Raw genomic sequence first — 21112 nt, 5'->3', positions numbered from 1 at the left:
AGCCTAAGTAACCTCGGTTGCGGTGGAGTTGTGCCAGGGAGGACCGGCCGGGAAGTCTACAGCTTCCGTCCCTCGACCGGATCACCCCGGTGCAATTCTGCAAGTGGCGTCCCGTGGCTGTCCGATGGCCTTCGTGGTCATAGGACGGTTCGGAGACGTTACAACGGATTATTATATAGACTTATATACTTTTTTCCAACATAGTACCTAAGGGCATCTCTATTGGTGAGTTTTCTCAGAGTTGCTCAGTTTTATGGGGCCCAAAAACAAATAAAAAAAATCCATTTATCGGTCCATTGACAAGAGAATCGTTTCTCTGGAAGCAATATGAGCAACCCATGAGAAACGATACGTGGCACATTCTCATTCGTCGAAGATATAAATATAAAAGTGAATATTTTTTTCCCCCCATTTTTTCTTCTTTCTTCCCCGATGTTCTCTCTCTTCTCTCTCGATTCCAAAGGCGAGAGGAATTCATCCTTTAGCCAGAAAAATCAATCGATTCACCTCGAATCCTTTGATTTTTCCGGCCAAAACTGGAAGCTTGTTGGTTTATGAAGGTGCTTCGGCTCTGACGACGAACGACGGCGGAGGGTTTAGGGTTAACTCGATCTAACAATTTGTTTATCACGACCAACGAGAGCGGAGGTCAGTCTTTTCACCTCTGATTATTGCATGTTGTTGTTTCATCTCCTGTGGCCTTTAAATGTTAGGTTTAATTTGATTGTTTGTGAGAATGGTTACTGAGGAGGCGTTTGTGAATAGGGTTTGTGAACTTTGGCTATGTATTAGAGACTTTTTTGATGTATTAAAAAAACTTTGATCCAAATTTGCAGTTAAAATTCGATTCAAGCCTATCTCTCCAATGGATTTCATCAGCAATCTGCCAGATGAGGTTCTTGGCAAGATCCTGTTTTTACTTCCCACAAAACTTGTTGTTTCCACATCTGTTGTGTCCAAGAGATGGAGGAATCTGTTGTTGCTTGTAGACAACTTTGATTTGGAAGACTCAACAACTAGTGGCTTCTCTAATTTCTTGGAGAAAACGGTGGCTCACTTGAGCACTTGTCCCATCAAGAGACTCTCTCTGAGTGGCCGCTATGAAATACCTCGCTCTAACCGTTTGATTGTCACTGCCCTCGAACGCGGATGCTTGGAACTACACTTGCAATCCCGATATCTGCATTTAGGGATCAGGATCTTCTCGAGTAACAACACGTTGGTTAAACTCACACTTTCCAAACGAACTGATCTTGCAGGGCATGTTCCCCCTAAAGGCACAGTGTTCTTCCCGGCGCTCAAGACACTTTCTCTCGGTGCACTTGTGGTTAATCAAGAACTTTACAAGTGGTTCATCTCTGGCTCCCCTGCGCTCGAGGAAATAGTTATACGTGAGTGTTGTGGTGACCCCCCAACTTGGTAGGGGTCCGTGTTTAGTAAATCCGTCAAGAGAGTCACGGTTTATTTCCATCTTCCTCGTTTCTCATGGGCTTATGATGAAGAAGTTTGGTTCAACATACCGAGTCTTAAGTTTCTTGACTACTCTGCTTTTGTCTCCCAAGGCTATACTCTTGTTGATGATATGCCTTCCCTCGTTGAAGCTAGACTAGATCTTCGATTGTGGGAGCCTTATGTCTCTTATGATAGTGATTATATTTATCAATATTTTGATGTTTACCGTCCAGAGGATGTTTTTGGTAATGTTACAAATCTAGTTGCGGGGATACGTAATGTTGAGACCCTTCACCTGTCTCACGATGCTCTTGAGGTTAGTTTTGCTACCATTTCATTGTCCTTTCTTGGTTTCTAGCTACCCCTTGTGATGATTATAATTTCTAAGCGCATGAGTTTTTTTTCTGCTGCGATTACATTCCAAAGTTTGTTAAATTTTATTGTTTTCTATTTTATGTAATATAAAAAATTTAATAATTGTTTTGTCATTTTAGATTATTAAAGTTTGATAATTAATAAACACAAATTAAAAAATTATTATTTAAATGATTGAACAACCTTCTTTGGGTTATCTAGTGGAGGGATGATTTTGCTTAGGTTCTCTTAGAGTTGTTTTAATTAATTTAGTATTAATTATATGATTAATTAATAGAAGAGTAACTTAGGAGGGTTGCAGGAGTGGAGATGACCTAAGATTATTATTATGTACAATGTATGAACTAGAGTACCTAAGATTATTATGTCTTATTCTAAAAAATAACTATTCTAATGCAGCTAAGATTTACCAAAAACAAACAACTTGTTTTTTATTTTATAAGTTTAGATATTTAAATTTGATGTGATTTTAGATATGTAAATTTTAGATATAACCAAAAAAGGTTACTAATAAATTTTTCTTGTATATTATAATTAGTTTTATGTTTTACAGCTACATATTGAATACAAATTACTTCAAATCTTTAAAACATGCTAGGATCAAATTTATTGTTGAGAATCTATCAAATTATTTATTAATAAATCACATTAAATTTAAAATTTTCATTTTTAACTATGTGAGATGGAAATATATATGTAAAGAACGATTAATCTATTGATAATTTAAAATATTACCTTGATAACGGATATAAATATATTCAGATGTAAATTAAAAAACACATATATATATATATACTGACTATTTGATTCGAAAATAAAAAATTTACCATAAAATAATATATTCTCATTTCAAAAAGAGATTTGATATTATAATGAAAAAATTAGAATCTTATTGTTTGAATTAATAATCGTTTATACCAAAAAAAAAATAATAGTCCATAAAGTAATCTCACATGTATTATAAATTTGGAAGAAAAAAAATTAATGGTTTATTACTTAACTAAACCGCAGGTATGAATCCTTAGTATATCATATCTCATGCGCACTGGTTCATGAGAAAAAAGTTCTTCTTGCTTCTTAAGTGTAGTGTGTTATGTAAAGATTAAGCCTTGTTACCTATGTTTTTAGTTTAAGAGTTCGGCTCTTTATCATGTTTAAATTATCTACTTAGTAATTTTCTTCACTTGGATTCGTTTTGATGTTTTTTTTGTTCGCCAGCTTAGTTTCTCTCATTTGGACTTTAAACTTCGGAGATATCTTTATTTTGCATTGGCTTAAATTGTGTTTACAATGTATACTTCAAAGTTTAATCAATACTATCAGGACAAAAAATAATACTTAACTTAATTTGTTTTTTCAAAAGAAATAAAGAAAAATTTTGTCTATTTTTTTTTTTTGTTGTATAATAAGATTATAAAGGTTTGTTGGCATATAAAAAGCACATATATATATAGTTTTGTTTTGAAAAAAAAAAAAAAACAGTCGATTAAACCTGTCAGAAATGAACTAGGATGGCTCCTTCCAAGGAATTTGTTCTCTATCTTTAACTTGGATCTTAATCAGGTTAGGTAACCCATTCCTTTATTCTTCTTATAAGAAATTTCCGGATATCACTAAATTAAACATTTCGTAACACACATTTGGCTTGGACCTAGACTACCTAAAGGGTAAAGGCTAAGCTATAAATAAATGTATCTCTCACAACATGCATCCGCATTCGTCTCGTATCGGCTGCGCTTAAGTACACACTGTAGTAGTAAACCAATCAAATTAAAGAAATGAATCACACAATTAAATTTAATTAATTAATTAAAAATGATTTATTACGAATTTCCATGCGTCGTCTCACCACAACACACAAATCCTCAAAAAATCGACACCTTCCAATTCCGTAGCTACAGATTCTTCTCTCTCTCTCCCTCTCTCTCGTTTACTCTATCTCTAGTTCGTCTCTTTGGCTCCGATTGGCTGATTCTTCTATGATGTCCGCTTCTTACCCAAGCACCGACTGGTTCCCTCCTGCTCGTAAGCCTCTTTGATTCTCTCCTTTTAGCATAAATGTTGTAACTTTTTGGTTTTATCCTCGTGGGTTTTATCGCTTCGTTACTCTAAATGAAGAAATCACGACTTTTGTTGATGAAATTTCGTAAAGTCTTTGCCCTTTTTGGGAGATTCTCTCACTTACTAGGCTTTTGGCTTTTGATGCATAGCTTTTGCTTGATGGTGCTGCTTGTGTCTATCTGCTCTGTTTTCAATCTTTGTTTTAGGTTCAGGTAAGGGCTTAAACATGTTGGAGAGGTTAAACACTGACCAGAGTGTATTCCAAGATCAGGTGACTCTGATTAAATGGCTTTCGCTTTGTTTTTTGTCTTGTAAATTGTAATAATGTAAGCTGGTAGCACCAAATTGATATTGTGTTTATGATTTTACAGGATACGATTAGCACTCGCCCTTTCTGTGGTAATGCTTTTTCTGCAAGTGCAAGTTCCTTTGGGTTTGACACTGACTCTTTTCACATTGGAGGTTAGGGACCTGTCTGATACTCTTTTTTTTTTATCAGCTCTCTAATATTTTAGCTGTAGTTTAGTCGTTACTACTTATGTTCCTTCTGGTTGTGAAACTTCGTTTTGGTGCAACGTGATTTTGGTTTTTACATATGTTTATCATGTTCTTCAACCATATTGTTTCACCAGAGAGCTGCTTAATCTTTTTTATACAGAAGTCCACCTACTTATGCTGGCTATTCCATTTCGTTATCTTTGTTTTGTTATACGATTCTTCTATGTGCAATAGGGGAAAACATTGTCACATGCCCATGAAAACTCTTCACCACTTGTTTATTTCTGCTTCCTTCCCCATGTGACCAAGAATTGTGGATTTTATTGCATCTTAGCTGTTATTGTAGTACTATTTTTGAGATATCTTTGTTGCTCATTAATGCCGTCATTTCTATGAAAATGCAGCTGATAATCCAAGGTCGTACCATTTACATACTGATGTTCCAAGCTTTGAAAATGTTTCTCCTGTGCGTAAATCACTTAATCTATGCTTTTCCATTCTACTTGATTTCTGATTTCTGATGTTGTTGATGTGTTCATTTACCTCCTGTTTCTTATTCAATTGTTATAGGGAATGGTAAATGAAATGTTTTACCATGGTAATGGTGTACCATCAGATTTTCAGAGGTCTTCTCATTCTGCTACCAGAAGAAATCAATCATCACTGCAGCGTTATGGTGACCTCTACTCTGATGATTCAAGACATTTCATTCCTTTTGACTCATCAAATCACCAGTATCCAGTCCCAGAACATATTCGTAGTTCTCCGGAGTTTCACATGTTTAAGGCGAATTCTAGACATTTTGATAGGCATGCGAATGAAAGTAACAGTAGTGAGACTGATTATATGATGCGCTCTAGGGGAAATTTCGGCTTAAGAAACAATAGATTTGGAGAACCTAGGGGTCTCGATCTCAACCCCTTCAGTGGAGAAAATATGTTTCTTCCAATGGCATCTACCAGAACATGTATGAAGCACCATGGTTCAGTGGACTTATCTGCAAATGATTTCGATATGGTTAGTTACTCTAATCACGACCTCTACAACTCAAGGGATTTTTCCTTGCATTCTTTTCACAGCTCTAGTAATTAAGCTTCTTGGAACCTATAGACCTTTAAAGCTTTTGTTGTTCCCATTTTCCTGATTCTTGGCATATGTCTGACCTCTTTTAACGGAAAAATCCTAGCAATAGATCTAATTGATGAAATGTACGCAGGGTCCACCGCATGGAGTTATGCATGATGCTTTTGAATCTGCTGCAAGCTTAAGTTACAGAGAGCAAACTTATACTCAATGCAAAAGAAGCCCTTTCTCTGCTTCTTCTTCTAGCCCAACTTGGGAGTTTGATTATAACTTGCCATCTCTTTATGAAGCAAGAAGTGGAAGCTACAGTGACTCCCACTTCCCTGCCATGCTTGATATGCCTACCGAGAGAAACAGAGGTCTGAGGGCATCCAGGCTAAATGGTAAAAGTGATACCACTTATGGTCGAGTTGAAAGTTTTTGTCAACAAGATCTGCTCTCCCAGTTCAGGGACGCAAAGTTCTTTGTTATTAAGTCATATAGTGAGGATAATGTCCACAAGAGCATAAAGTATTCTGTTTGGGCAAGCACCAAAAATGGAAACAAAAAGTTGGATGCTGCCTATCGTGAAGCAAAGACAAAAGATGTGCCATGCCCAGTCTTTCTTTTGTTTTCGGTAAATCGCTTATTTTTCTTCATTACAAGTCAAAACTTGTTGGAAGCTGTGAATGTTGAGACAGAGAATTTTCTTGGGAGATATTTACACTTGCTTGTTTATTCAACACTGACATTGCATTGTGACATCTCATGCTATATCTGTGTATCTATACTTCAAACCACTGAGATGTTACTGTTAATGTTCTATTTTTGTCACTTTGGTTTTGATCTGAAACTCCTAATAGAAGAAGGGGATAAAAACTTAATTTCAGGTGAATGCCAGTGCACAGTTTTGTGGAGTGGCTGAGATGGTTGGACCGGTTGACTTCAACACAAGTGTGGAGTACTGGCAACAGGATAGATGGTCAGGACACTTCCCAGTCAGATGGCTTATCGTCAAAGATGTTCCCAACAGTCTCTTTCGCCACATCATAATTGAAAACAATGACAATAAGCCAGTCACTAACAGTAGAGACACCCAAGAGGTAAACTAAATTCCTCTCGCCTACTGCATTCTTTTCTTATGGCTCCGTTTAATGGTGTAATTATGCAAACTGATTTGACAATTGTGAATCGTATTTTCATTCCCAAAGTGAATTCATAATGAAACTTTGCTGTTACTGCACATTAAGATTGATGCTTCTTTTGAAACTTGTACCATATCATATACTCATATAGGAGAGCAGTTATATCTCCACTCTATGTGGATCCATCCAGAATGGAACATGTCTTCTTTAAAATCTAAGACGCTGTTGTTAAATATCTAAGGTAGTAAAATTTGTGTATTTTTCGAGGAATCAAACTTAAGGTCTTATCATGAACATAGTTTTCAACTTTTAAGTTACTGTCAGTACATTTGGCCAGACATTCAAATGATAAGATGTGAAGTAGTATTTGTTTTTTGTACCTGTTAGGTGGGAGTGGAACAAGGTATAGAGATGTTAAACATTTTCAAGAGCTGTGAGATGCATTCTTCGATCCTCGATGACTTTAGCTTCTACGAAGAGCGACAGAGAGCGATTCAAGACAGAAAAGCCATGCAACGTGCTGTTCTTGAATCGCTTGCGCTTTCTGCAACCTCTGGTCCAACATATTCCACAAATTCTCTCCACGACGAATTTGTAAGGAAAATGTCTTTGAGGTTTGCAGAGGCTTTGGCCTTACAAAACAAACCCAAATAGTTGAAACTCTCTCTTCTCTTTTAGGATTTGGATTGTCTGAGGTTTAAATATGGTTTAAATATACTCTTGATTTTGTACATTTGATCACGGACGTAAGGAGCATAGGTTGTAAGATAAATTGAAGGTTCTAACAATTGGCTTGTCTTGCTAAACTTTCTGAAAGTTTAGATTTTGTCACCAAAAATGTGATTGACTAGTATCTTATATGAATAATGCAATTGATAAATAAACGTAATAATAGATTAAGCTGATCAAGTTTGTTGAATAATCACAAAACAAGCTAACTTCTGTAGTCGATTTCAGTTTTATTATCCAAAAAATGAAAAATGTTAAAACTAGTGAGCGGCCTAGGCGTAATAGGTAACACTAGCTAGCACATGATAGCTCCTGTTTGAACGTTGGACAAATTTAATTGCGTGGGGAAAGAGATCAAATTTAAGTGGGAAGTTGACTCAAGGCAACAAATGTCCGAACAAAGAAATAACACACTTGAAAGATAGTTTTGAAATTTTGAAACAAAGTGGCAAAAACAAAGGCACCAACCAACCACATTATAAAGAAAACATTATTACATCCCTAATGTCACATGTCTAGGCAAGGTCGAGACGAAGGAGACGGTGATCAAAGTGATGGCTAGTGCCAAGACGGCATGACCATCCCTTGTGGAAGATGATCCTCCCTTATCCGTGGACGTGGCTGGAGTTGCTGGAGATTTACCCCCTGGCGCCACTGGTGCTGTTGATGATGTGGCATTGTTTGCGAATGCGGCTGCTTCTGGCGAGCTCGGCGAAATCCCTAGGAGCTCTGTTCATTTGTCCAACATTTTAAGATTAGACTCACTTAACAATGTATATTAAACATGACTTCAATTTTTCTTACTAGCTTTTTTATTTACTTCTTCAAATTAGAAGTGGGGAAAGTTAGGCTATATCTATAAATGTGCTACGAATTAAATGAGATTCTCTATACAGTAAGTAATAGTGGCAACCCGAGGCACCTGTCGCATTAAAGTGTATGAGCGGATTATATGGTTATTGGTTTGTTATTAATGGGTTCTCGTTCATATTAAGTGTCATTTTAGGCTGAAAATTTTGTTACAAAATAAGTGTCATTTTGTATTTCCAAGGTAGATGTTTAGTAAATTTTCAAATTTTATCCCTATCAATTTAATGTACTGACCAATTGAAAAAATATATAATATATTAATAAGGGTTAAAATAGAAAATTTAATGATTTTCTTAATCTGTGTGAAAAATCTTAAAATAACACTTAATATGAAACAGATGGAGTAATAAACTTACGAAAATAAATTTTTCTATAGGTAAGGACAAATCAAAGTAAATTACTAATTTGAAAAACTCATTAACAAAAAAAAAATCAAATCACCTTGGAATACTAAAACTTATGAACTCACGCACTCATGGTCATGGTTGTTTTATTTCATTCTGTAATCATCAGACCTTAGAATCTCTATTTCTCTAAGTATAGCTTCAAAATCAGGCAAGCTAATTTGCATGTCCCGGTTTGATCCGCATTTAAATGGATGAAAGATAGCAATAACAGATTGAGATATGAAAACACGATATGAACTAGCTAGCTAGTAGAAAATGAATTAAAGGAGGAGACGTACTTGGACAGTTGGCGATGCTAGCGTTGTGGAGCTGACAAGAAGTTGGAAGCTGAATGAGTTTGTCTTCTTGAACACCAAGATCCTTCAAGGCTTGTCCTCCTGTCTTCGCTTGCTGCATCACGTAACACAAACACTTTGGATCTCTTTCTTTGATATCTTCCACAGCGTCACAACACTTCTTAGATGGAGTCGTTGCCTTCCCGGTCGCAAAGTCCAAGCACAAAGTCACCTTCGTAAAGTCCTGGCTGCATTCGTCAGCTAAAGCTCCACCCGCTGGAGCCGCCGGTGCAGCCGCGGAGATGGAAGCAACGACCGTCATGGTGACTAGGAAGAGGTTGAGATGAAGACCTTTCATTATCATTTTTTACTTTCTGGTGCTTTACTGTTTTGCTTGTTGGGGTTTCTATCTCTCTATGTATTTAAAAGCAAACCGACTTTGAGGTGTGTGTTGTGTGTATTAAATGCCATTGTGGTGTGTAGTTGGGAGCTTAGACACCTATACATATTATTAACTTCAACGACGCTGATATAAGTATGTTGACCTTACTTTAGTTTGCGTGTGATATTATTATTGACGCGAGAGTGTGGAATAACGAATCAATTATTATCAATGGAAAATGAAAATGCTGCATATTTTAGAGGTTTCTTTACACACAGTGATTTTGCCTGTAACTTAAATAAATAATTAATACTTATAATAACGTGTTAGTAATAGTATTAAATTTTAATACATGCACAATATGTCAATATCTGTTGAAAATATTTTAAGATCGTTCTGAAAGGAAACATGTGGGACAATGTAAAAAACAGATACATTTCACATACTTTTGCAATTTTGTGATCAACATGTTGCAATTAAATTGTCACCATGTATATGCATGGTTATGTAAAACTGCATTTAGAATTATCTATGAATAAAGAATAGTTTGCATAAATCATTTTGTTTTTCATATGGCTAATTTTACAATTAATGGATTGATAGCCTAATTAGCTAATTTGTGGGTCATTAATAAAGTTATCGGATGATGAGTTCCAGAAAAAACTAATTAAACCATAAGTCATCCAAATTTAATCAAATCCAAGTAACAATGCAAATAACAACAACAACAAAAAGCGATGATAACATAAATTGAATATTATACTACGGAAACCTCAAGTTATAAAGGAGCTTAAAGTTCTGTATTGAGCAGAAATAGATGATAAATGCAAAAGAAATAAGTTGATAGAGCAATTAATGAGAAGGGATAATGCAGAAGGAGAATTCAGTAACGTAGTAGGTAGAGCCGATCGACATATGTTTCTCCCCATTTATATTGCATCTTTCCTTATTGCATTTCATCGGGTCCTCCTCCTTAAGTTAGGTTCATTTCTAGCTAGTTTAGAGTTTTTGTAGTTAATATATATATATATATATATATATTTGTATTTAAAGTTTAAATTATAATCATAGAGGGGAATGCAAATATGAACATATAAAGCTAAAGTATTCTTTAGCAAAAGAACCAAAAAAAAAAACAACGTGGCCGAGATGAGTGCAAGGGATAGCACAACTTAGAAAAATTTGTTGAATAGTGATAAATGCTTCCATACTATAGAGCAATTGCTACGACGCGTTTAGGAATTAGTGATTTAGGTAAGAGCAATAGAACGTAGTCTTACTATTTATGTCGCTTTCATTCATAAGTTTTAATGACAGAAACCTGCCCAGCTGCTTCGTGCATGTTCTTGCGTTGCTGAATTGGTTACACAAGAAATATAATTGAGTTATGGAGTATAATTCATAGAATAATGAATGGGCTATATATATGTAGCCTATGTTCACTCCCTCTTCATTTCACTGTATCAATTACTACTACTATATGCATTATTATGCATGTGACTTTTGTTGGGTCCATTATATTATCAATCAATCTCTCTCTTATTGGGACGCTAAATTCGTAAATCATGAAATGACTTCTGGAAGTTAACAGTCGCTACTCGTAATTTACAATTATAGCTATGCGATATATATATATATATATATATATATATAGAAAACTTTTATAATCCAAGGAAGACTTGAGGGAATCTTGGTTGAATTTGAGGAATTTTTACAAAAAACAAAAAAAAAAAATATATATATATATATATCAGCTGAATGGAATAAACATATCTTAAAAGTATAAACATGTTAGTTGAATTGATAATTTAAGAATAATCAATATCTAATAATTTTAATTTATCCAGAATTTTTTATTGATATATAGACATGTTATCTTTTGACAAAAAAAAAATAAAAATAAAAAATAAAACAGAAAGAAAAGACATGTTTTCTAATGATTTCGGTAAATTCCGTTGTTACAATTTGTCACGATTATTTGGTTATGGGCCAAAATTTTGTAATGGGCTCTACGGTTTCACATTCAAGAAACCAAAATTGTGTAAAACATTATCAATAATTCAATATGACAACTTTAGGCATATAACAACAAATAGTGTTTCGACAATTAAATATAGCAAATTAAAACCACAAACCTTGTCGGTGCTAAAGTTTCTGATCCTATTTAAATATGGCATATGATATGTTTTTACTAATTTCCATAAAAGCTAAATTATCTTTTAAACATTTTAACATCTGCGAACCGGATTCTATGATTTTGAAAGGAGTGTCGATCGACATCCTAGTGGCATCGATCGACACCACTAATTTCTGGATTCGGCCGGTTTGATTAATTGCCGAATCGGTTCGGTTTAGTTCAATTAAAACCCTAATCGTGTTGTTAAGTGTTTTAGACGAACTGAGGGTTTCAGAAAAGTCTTTTTTGGTCGCCGTTGTGTGAGAAAAAAACAGAGAAAAGAAAGAAAACGTTTCTGTGACTTTCTGGGTTTGTTCTTGGAGTTTTTGGAGAGATCTGAGGCTGTAGGAGGGTTAGCTGTTGCTGGAAACGAAGGGGGAGCTTCTGGAGGTGTTGTTTTGCACGTTTCTCAATCCAATCTTCCTGTTCTTGAGGTGAGTGCTTGACCATGGTTGATCTAAGCATGAGATCTCTCTTGTTTGTGTGTTTTCTTTGCTGTTTGTGTTGTTTTGTTGCTTGGGTTCGTTGCTTTTGATTCCCAGTGATTTTCTGAGGTAATTGGGTGAATTTGAGACGGATTCGAGATGATTGGGAAGGAGAGTTCGATGTTCGGTTTCGCGCAGATCGTGTCTGCAGAGGAGGCATCGATCGACACTAGGAAGCATCGGTCGACACCATTTGGAGTGGCATCGGTCGACACTGTTTAGCATCGGTCGACACCATTGTTTGTAGCATCGATCGACACCGTGAGGCATCGGTCGACACTGGTCTCAGTCGAGACTTGATTTCCTGGTTTGATGTATTGTTGTGTGTTGTTTGTTTTGCTTAAACTTGAGGGTCTCATATGCTTGTGTGTATAACCCAGTAGATGGGAGGACGGCCTCACTAAGTATTTATGATAATACTTACGCATCTCAATTGTTGTTTGTGGTGTGCAGGTATGTGACGTGGAATCATGGCGATGAGGAGGAGGATGAACTAGGGTCTCGTTTGTGTGTTGTTGGTCTTTGTTATATTGTTTAGGATGGAACCTTGGATAGAGATATGTTAGGTTGCTGGATAGAATGGATAGAAATGTTATTGTATTGGTTTTGTATTATTGATATGTTTCCGCTGTGCATGTAATTGGATGTTGGTTTATTATTGGTTGGTTACTGTGTGTGGGTTGGTTTGTTTAATTAAGTAGTATGGGATACTTAATTATATATTGTATTTAATTAATAAAAAGAAAAAAAAAAGGTCGGGTTGTTTCAAACATTAACCAACTTATAAATACCCTATAAAATTTTAAAATTTATTTAGAAAGTTTAATTTGCCTATTTGTTCAAAAACAAAAATTTATGAGAAAAATAAAATTGTTTACTACATATTTACTATTTACTCTTTCCTAAATTCCACCTTAACGCATTTCGTATTATATGGTAATCCAATATCCTTGACTTTTCCTTTTCGAACCTTGAGATTTTCTTCTCACTCTAATCAACTTTTACTCAGTAAACTTTTTCAATAGACTCTTAAATTTTACCCATTAAAGTTTTGAGAATTGAACCAAAAAAAACCTATTATAGAATTTGCCAAAAAAATATGAATTTCTTATCTACCCAAATAAATACTCAACTTTTGTTGACTTTCAAATATAATGACAAACTTTTTATTGACTTGCCAAATCAAAACGCCGTTTATAAAGTTAATAGAAAACTTAAATGTAGCAGTTGTGCGCGTGTTCTTAGTTTTACCGAGTTATAGTACTTAGTTTTATCTTCTCTTACTAGTTTTACTTCCGTTTACCTAGTTTTACCTTGTTTTACTTCCTCTACCTAGTTATATTTCCGTTATACTAGTTTTACTAATTCCACCTAGTTTTACTAGTTTCACCTAGTTCCACTGCATTTGATTTAGTAGATGAGATATTACAAACGATAGTTTTACTAGTTTCACCTAGTTTTACAAAAGATAGAATCATGGAAAATAATCCAAGCAATTTCTCACAAGACTGATAGTTGTACCTTATTTTATCTAGTTTTACTTCAGTTCTACCTTTTCTTACTAGTTTTACTTTCGTTATACTAGTTTTACCTAGTTTTACTTTCGTTCTACTAGCTTTACCTAGTTTTACTTCCGTTCTACTAGCTTTACTAATTCCACATTCCCTTACTAGTTTTACTTCAGTTTTACCTAGTTTTACTTCAGTTTACCTAATTTTACCTAATTTTACTTCCATTTTACTAGTTTTACTAATTCCACCTAGTTTTATTACATTTAATTTAGTGCCACAAATTTTACTTAAATCCCAAAACAACAACTTAATTCCAAAGCATTGCTGTCATTTTCTCAACTGTAGATAAGATATTCACAAACAATAGAATCATGGAAAACAATCTAAGCAATTTGTCACGAGACTAATATTTGTACCTAGTTTTACTTTAGTTCTATCAGTTTTACCAAGTTTTACTTAGTTTTACTTAATTCTACCTTCTCTTAATAGTTTTACTTCCGTTTACCTAGTTTTACCTTGTTTTACTTCCTCTACCTAGTTATATTTCTGTTATACTAGTTTTACTAATTACACCTAGTTTTATTAATTAGTTTTACCTAGTTCCACTGCATTTGATATAGTAGATGGGATATTACAAACGATATTTTTACTAGTTTCACCTAGTTTTACAAAAGATAGAATCATGGAAAATAATCCAAGAAATTTCTCACAAGACTAATAGTTGTACCTTGTTTTATCTAGTTTTACTTCAGTTCTATCTTTCCTTACTAGTTTTACTTCAGTTCTACTAGTTTTACATAGTTTTACTTCCGTTCTACTAGATTTATGTAATTTTCCTTCCGTTTTACTAGTTTTACTGATTCCACCTAGTTTATTACATTTAATTTAGTGCTACGAATTTTACTTAAATCACAAAGCATTGCTGTCGTTTTCTCAACTGTAGATGAGATATTAATAAACAATAGAATCACGAAAAATAATCCAAGCAAATTGTCACGAGACTAATATTAGTACCTAATTTTACTTTAGTTCTATCAGTTTTACCAAGTTTTACGTAGTTTTACTTAGTTTTTACTTAATTCTACCTTCTCTTACTAGTTTTACTTCTGTATACCTAGTTTTACCTTGTTTTACTTCCTCTACCTAGTTATATTTCCGTTTTACTAATTTTACTAATTCCACCTAGTTTTAATAGTTTCATCTAGTTCCACTGCATTTGATATAGTAGATAAGGTATTACAAACGATAGTTTTACTTGTAGATGGGATTTAAGTAAAATTCATAGCACTAAATTAAATGTAATAAAACTAGGTGGAATCAGTAAAATTAGTAAAACGGAAGGAAAACTACATAAATCTAGTAGAACGGAAGTAAAACTATGTAAAACTAGTATAACTGAAGTAAAACTAGTAAGGGAAGAGAGAACTGAAGTAAAACTAGATAAAACAAGGTACAACTATTAGTCTTGTGAGAAATTTCTCGGATTATTTTCCATGATTCTATCTTTTGTAAAACTAGGTGAAACTAGTAAGAATATCGTTTGTAATATCTCATCTACTATATCAAATGCAGTGGAACTAGGTGAAACTAATAAAACTAGGTGAAACTAGTAAAACTAGTAAAACATAAATATAACTAGGTAAATGAAGTAAAACAAGTTAAAACTAGGTAAACGGAAGTAAAACTAGTAAGAGAAGGAAGAATTAAGTAAAACTAAGTAAAACTCGGTAAAACTGATAGAACTAAAGTAAAACTATGTACAAATATAAGTCTTGTGACAAATTGCTTGGATTGTTTTCCATGATTCTATTGTTTGTTAATATCTCATCTACAGTTGAGAAAACCACAACAATGCATTGGAATTAAGTTGCTGTTTTGGGACTTAAGTAAAATTCGTAGCACTAAATTAATTGTAATAAAACTAGGTGAAATTAATAAAACTAGTAAAATGGAAATAAAACTAGGTAAAATTAGGTAAATTGAAGTAAAACTAGGTAAAACTAGGTAAACTGAAGTAAAACTAGTAAGGGAAGGTGGAATTAGTAAAGATAGTAGAACAACAGTAAAACTAGGTAAAGCTAGTAGAATGGAAGTAAAACTATGTAAAACTAGTATAACGAAAGTAAAACTAGTAAGAAAAAGTAGAACTGAAGTAAAACTAGATAAAACAAGGTACAACTATCAGTCTTGTGAGAAATTGCTTGGATTATTTTCCATGATTCTATCTTTTGTAAAACTAGTAAAACTATCGTTTGCAATATCACATTTACTAAATCAAATGCAGTACAACTAGGTGAAACTAGTAAAACTAGTAAAACGGAAATATAACTAGGTAAAGGAAGTAAAACAAGGTAAAACATGGTAATACTAGTAAGAGAAGATAAAACTAAGTATAACTCGGTAAAACTGGTAGAACTGGAGTAAAACTAGGTACAACTATTAGTCTCGTGACAAATTGCTTGGATTATTTCCATGATTCTATTGTTTGTTAATATCTCATCCACAGTTGAGAAAACTACAACAATGCTTTTGAATTAAATTGATGTTTTATGATTTAAGTATAATTCGTAGCACTAAATTAAATGTAGTAAAACTAGGTGAAATTAGTTAACTAGGTGGAATTAGTAAAATGGAAGGAAAACTACATAAAGCTAGTAGAACGGAAGTAAAACTATGTAAAACTAGTAAGGGAAGGTAGAACTGAAGTAAAACTAGATAAAACAAGGTACAATTGACAGTCTTGTGAGAAATTGCTCAGATTATTTTCTATGATTCTGTCTTTTGTAAAACTAGGTGAAACTAGTAAAACTAGGTGGAATTAGTAAAACTAGTAAAAGAGAAGTAAAACGAGGTAAAATTAGGTAAACTGAAGTAAAACTAGGTAAAACTAGGTAAACTGAAGTAAAACTTGTAAGGGAAGGTGGAATTAGTAAAGCTAGTAGAACGGAAGTAAAACTAGGTAAAGCTAGTAGAACGAAAGTAAAACTAGGTAAAACTAGTATAACGAAAGTAAAACTAGTAATAAAAGGTAGAACTGAAGTAAAACTAGATAAACAAGGTACAACTATCAGTCTTGTGAGAAAATGCTCGGATTATTTTCCATGATTCTATCTTTTGTAAAACTATCGTTTGCAATATCTCATCTACTAAATAAAATGCAGTAGAACTAGGTAAAACGGAAATATAACTAGGTAAAGGAAGTAAAACAAGGTAATACTAGTAAGAGAAGATAAAACTAAGTATAACACGGTAAAACTGGTAGAACTAAAGTAAAACTAGGTACAACTATTAGTCTCGTGAAAAATTACTTGGATTATTTTCCATGATTCTATTTTTTGTTAGTATCTCATCCACAGTTGGGAAAACTACAACAATGCTTTGGAATTAAACTGTTGTTTTATCAAATGCAGTGGAACTAGGTGAAACTAATCAAACTAGGTGGATTTAGTAAAACTAGTAAAATGGAAATATAACTAGGTAGAGAAGTAAAACAAGATAAAACTAGGTAAACGAAAGTAAAACTAGGTAAAACTAATATAACAAAAGTAAAATTAGTAAGAAAAGGTAGAACTGAAGTAAAACTAGATAAAACAAGGTACAACTATCATTCTTGTGAGAAATTTGCTAGGATTATTTTTCATAATTCTATCTTTTGTAAAACTAGTAAAACAATTGTTTGCAATATCTCATCTACTAAATCAAATGCAGTAAACTAGGTGAAACTAGTAAAACGGAAATATAACTAGGTAAATGAAGTAAAACAAGATAATACTAGTAAGACAAGATAAAACTAAATATAACTCGGTAAAACTGGTAGAACTGGAGTAAAACTAGGTACAACTATCAGTCTCGTGACAAATTGCTTGGATTATTTTCCATGATTCTATTGTTTGTTAATATCTCATCCACAGTTGAGAAAACTACAACAATGCTTTTGAAATAAACTGATGTTTTATCAAATGCAGTGGAAATAGGTGAAACTAATAAACTAGGTGGAATTAGTAAAACTAGTAAAACGGAAATATAACTAGGTAGAGGAAGTAAAACAAGGTAAAACTAGGTAAACGGAAGTAAAACTAGTAAGAGAAGGTAGAATTAAGTAAATCTAAGTAAAACTAAGTAAAACTCGGTAAAACTGATAGAACTAAAGTAAAACTAGGTACAAATATTAGTCTCGTGACAAATTGCTTGGATTATTTTCCATGATTCTATTGTTTGTTAATATCTCATCTACAGGTGAGAAAACGACATCAACGCTTTGGAATTAAATTGTTATTTTGGGATTTAAGTAAAATTCGCAGCACTAAATTAAATGTAATAAAACTAGGTGGAATTAGTAAAACTAGTAAAAAGAAAGGAAAACTACATAAAGCTAGTAGGACAGAAGTAAAACTAGATAAAACTAGGTAAGCTGAAGTAAAACTAGTAAGGGAATGTGGAATTAGTAAAGCTAGTAGAATGGAAGTAAAACTAGGTAAAGCTAGTAGAACGGAAGTAAAACTAGGTAAAACTAGTATAACAAAAGCAAAACTAGTAAGAAAAGGTAGAACTGAAGTAAAGCTAGATAAAACAAGGTACAACTATCAGTCTTGTGAGAAATTGCTCGGATTATTTTTCATGATTCTTTTTTTTGTAAAACTAGTAAAACTATTGTTCGCAATATCTCATCTACTAAATCAAATGCAGTAGAACTAGATGAAACTAGTAAAACTAGTAAAACAGAAATATAACTAGGTAAAAAAAGTAAAACAAAGTAAAACAAGATAATACTAGAAAGAGAAGATAAAACTAAGTATAACTAGGTAAAACGGATACAACTATTAGTCTCGTGACAAATTGCTTGGATTATTTTCCATGATTCTATTGTTTGTTAATATCTCATCCACAGTTGAGAAAACTACAACAATGCTTTGTAATTAAATTGTTGTTTTATGATTTAAGTAAAATTCGTAGCACTAAATTAAATGTAGTAAAACAAGGTGGAATTAGTAAAATGAAGGAAAACTACATAAAGCTAGTAGAACAGGAGTAAAACTAGGTAAAACTAGTAAGAGAAGGTAGAACTGAAGTAAAACTAGATAAAACAAGGTACAACTAACAGTCTTGTGAGAAATTGCTTGGATTAGTTTCCATGATTCTATCTTTTGTAAAACTAGGTGAAACTCGTAAAACTATCGTTTGTAATACCTCATCTACTATATCAAATGCAGTGGAACTAGATGAAACTATTAAAACTAGGTGGAATTAGTAAAACTAGTAAAACGGAAATATAACTAGGTAGAGGAAGTAAAACAAGGTAAACTAGGTAAACGAAAGTAAAACTAGTAAGAGAAGGTACAATTAAGTAAAAACTAAGTAAAACTACGTAAAACTTGGTAAAACTGATAGAACTAAAGTAAAATTAGGTACTAATATTAGTCTCGTGACAATTTACTTTGATTATTTTTCATGATTCTATTGTTTATTAATATATCATCTACAGTTGAGAAAACGACAGCAATGCTTTGGAATTAAATTGTTGTTTTGGGATTTAAGTAAAATTTGTAGCACTAAATTAAATGTAATAAAACTAGGTGGAATCAGTAAAACTAGTAAAACGGAAGAAAAACTACATAAATCTAGTAGAACGAAAGTAAAACTATGTAAAACTAGTAGAACTGAAGTAAAACTAGTAAGGGAAGATAGAACTGAAGTAAAACTAGATAAAACAAGGTACAACTATTAGTCTTGTGAGAAATTTCTCGGATTATTTTCCATGATTCTATCTTTTGTAAAACTAGGTGAAACTAGTAAAAATATCGTTTGTAATATCTCATCTACTATATCAAATGCAGTGGAACTAGGTGAAACTAATAAAACTAGGTGGAATTAGTAAAACTAGTATAACGGAAATATAACTAGGTAGAAGAAGTAAAACAAGATAAAACTAGGTAAACAGAAGCAAAACTAGTAAGAGAAGGTATAATTAAGTAAAACTAAGTAAAACTTGGTAAAACTGATAGAACTAAAGTAAAACTAGGTACAAATATTAGTCTCGTGACAAATTGCTTAGATTGTTTTCCATGATTCTATTGTTTGTGAATATCTTATCTACAGTTGAGAAAACGACAGTAATGCTTTGGAATTAAGTTGTTGTTTTGGGATTTAAGTAAAATTTGTAACATTAAATTAAATGTAATAAAACTAGGTGGAATTAGTAAAACTAGTAAAATAGAAGTAAAATTAGGTAAAATTAGGTAAACTGAAGTAAAACTAGGTAAAACTAGGTAAACTGAAGTAAAACTAGTAAGGGAATGTGGAATTAGTAAAGCTAGTAGAACGGAAGTAAAACTAGGTAAAACTAGTAGAACGAAAGTAAAACTAGTATAACGAAAGTAAAACTAGTAAGAAAAGGTGAAACTGAAGTAAAACTAGATAAAACAAAGTACAACTATCAGTTTTGTGAGAAATTGCTCGGATTATTTTCCATGATTCTATCTTTTGTAAAACTAGGTGAAACTAGTAAAACTATCATTTGTAATATCTCATCTACTAAATCAAATGCAGTGGAACTAGATGAAACTAATAAAACTAGGTGGAATTAGTAAAACTAGTAAAACGGAAATATAACTAGGTAGAGGAAGTAAAACAAGGTAAAATTAGGTAAACGGAAGTAAAACTAGTAAGAGAAGATAAAACTAAGTACTATAACTCGGTAAAACTAAGAACCCGCGCACGACTGCTACGTTTAAGTTTTCTATTAACTTTATAAATGGCGTGTTGATTTGGTAAGTCAATGAAAAGTTTGTTATTATATTTGAAAGTCAACAAAAGTTGAGTATTTATTTGGCTAGATAAGAAATTCATATATTTTTGGCAAATTCTGTAATAGGTTTTTTTGGCTCAATTCTCAAAACTTTAATAAGTAAAATTTAATAGTCTATTGGAAAAGTTTACTGAGTAAAAGTTGGTTAGAGTGAGAAGAAAATCTCAAGGTTCGAAAAGAAAAGTCAAGGATATTAGATTACCATATAATACGAAAAGCGCTAAGGTGGAATTTAAGAAACAATAAATAGTAAATATGTAGTAAACAATTTATTTTTTCTCATAAATTTTTGTTCATTAACAAATAGGTAAATAAAACTTTCTAAATAAATTTCAAAATTTTATAGGGTATTTATAAGTTGGTTAATGTTTAAAAGATAATTTAGTTTTTATCAAAATTAGTAAAAACATATCATAGTCTTTTCTATATATACATGCCGTGTCGTAAAGCCCTAAGTGGACCCTTGCATGATCCTATAATCCAAATACTATTCCCCATTAACATAAACCTCGTCTCATAAAGCAAACTCTATTAGACTATTACCCTTGATCTTCGTTTATTTAGCCCATTCAAAAGCTGTCGATCCCTACGTCCTAGTTTTTTCGCCTATACATTTGTTCCCGAATCTTCGTTTTTTGTGCTCTCTTTGATCAATCCACACATCAAACCGCAACTCGTCTCGAGAGTAAAAAAAATATTTTTCTACAGTGATATTTTGGATCCAATCATCATCACACTATCACAGAAACCCTGTGAATATAGCTTTGTTTTTCTCACATACAATAGCTCAAACCACATTTGCGAATTTCTTTATCAACAAGACAACAACCAGTACACATTCAATAAATATTCAAAAAATTGTTTAAGTTCTTGGACTAC

At 32.8% G+C, this 21112-nt stretch overlaps 2 protein-coding genes and 1 pseudogene across 2 annotated transcripts; 2 read left to right on the top strand and 1 right to left on the bottom strand.

The window, feature by feature from the left end:
* On the top strand, positions 418 to 1810 carry LOC104759461 (annotated as a pseudogene).
* Positions 3663 to 7443, top strand: LOC104757129. Its single transcript, XM_010479845.2, has 8 exons — positions 3663 to 3852; positions 4095 to 4159; positions 4260 to 4350; positions 4791 to 4852; positions 4957 to 5403; positions 5603 to 6085; positions 6339 to 6551; positions 6981 to 7443. The coding sequence occupies exons 1-8, from the start codon at positions 3807 to 3809 to the stop codon at positions 7245 to 7247; spliced, it is 1674 nt and encodes a 557-aa protein (XP_010478147.1). The 5' UTR covers positions 3663 to 3806; the 3' UTR covers positions 7248 to 7443.
* Positions 7633 to 9335, bottom strand: LOC104757130 (non-specific lipid transfer protein GPI-anchored 1-like). Its single transcript, XM_010479846.2, has 2 exons — positions 8878 to 9335; positions 7633 to 8051 (listed from the first exon to the last, which is right to left on the bottom strand). The coding sequence occupies exons 1-2, from the start codon at positions 9236 to 9238 to the stop codon at positions 7816 to 7818; spliced, it is 597 nt and encodes a 198-aa protein (XP_010478148.1). The 5' UTR covers positions 9239 to 9335; the 3' UTR covers positions 7633 to 7815.

This window comes from Camelina sativa, chromosome 17 (genome assembly GCF_000633955.1).
Source record: "Camelina sativa cultivar DH55 chromosome 17, Cs, whole genome shotgun sequence".
Lineage (NCBI taxonomy): Eukaryota > Viridiplantae > Streptophyta > Magnoliopsida > Brassicales > Brassicaceae > Camelina > Camelina sativa.
The sequence above is the reverse complement of the archived record's forward strand: the minus strand, read 5'-3'. Positions and strand labels throughout refer to the sequence as shown.

What these genes read in the sequence shown, in the direction of transcription:
- LOC104757129 (XM_010479845.2), top strand. Translation starts at nt 3,807, where the DNA reads ATGATGTCCGCTTCTTACCCAAGCACCGACTGGTTCCCTCCTGCTC. An exon ending in CGACTGGTTCCCTCCTGCTC is followed by an intron (nt 3,853 to 4,094) that starts GTAAGCCTCTTT and finishes TCTTTGTTTTAG; the next exon opens with GTTCAGGTAAGGGCTTAAAC. An exon ending in CTGCAAATGATTTCGATATG is followed by an intron (nt 5,404 to 5,602) that starts GTTAGTTACTCT and finishes AAATGTACGCAG; the next exon opens with GGTCCACCGCATGGAGTTAT.
- LOC104757130 (XM_010479846.2), bottom strand. Translation starts at nt 9,238, where the DNA reads ATGATAATGAAAGGTCTTCATCTCAACCTCTTCCTAGTCACCATGACG. An exon ending in TAGCATCGCCAACTGTCCAA is followed by an intron (nt 8,052 to 8,877) that starts GTACGTCTCCTC and finishes ACAAATGAACAG; the next exon opens with AGCTCCTAGGGATTTCGCCG.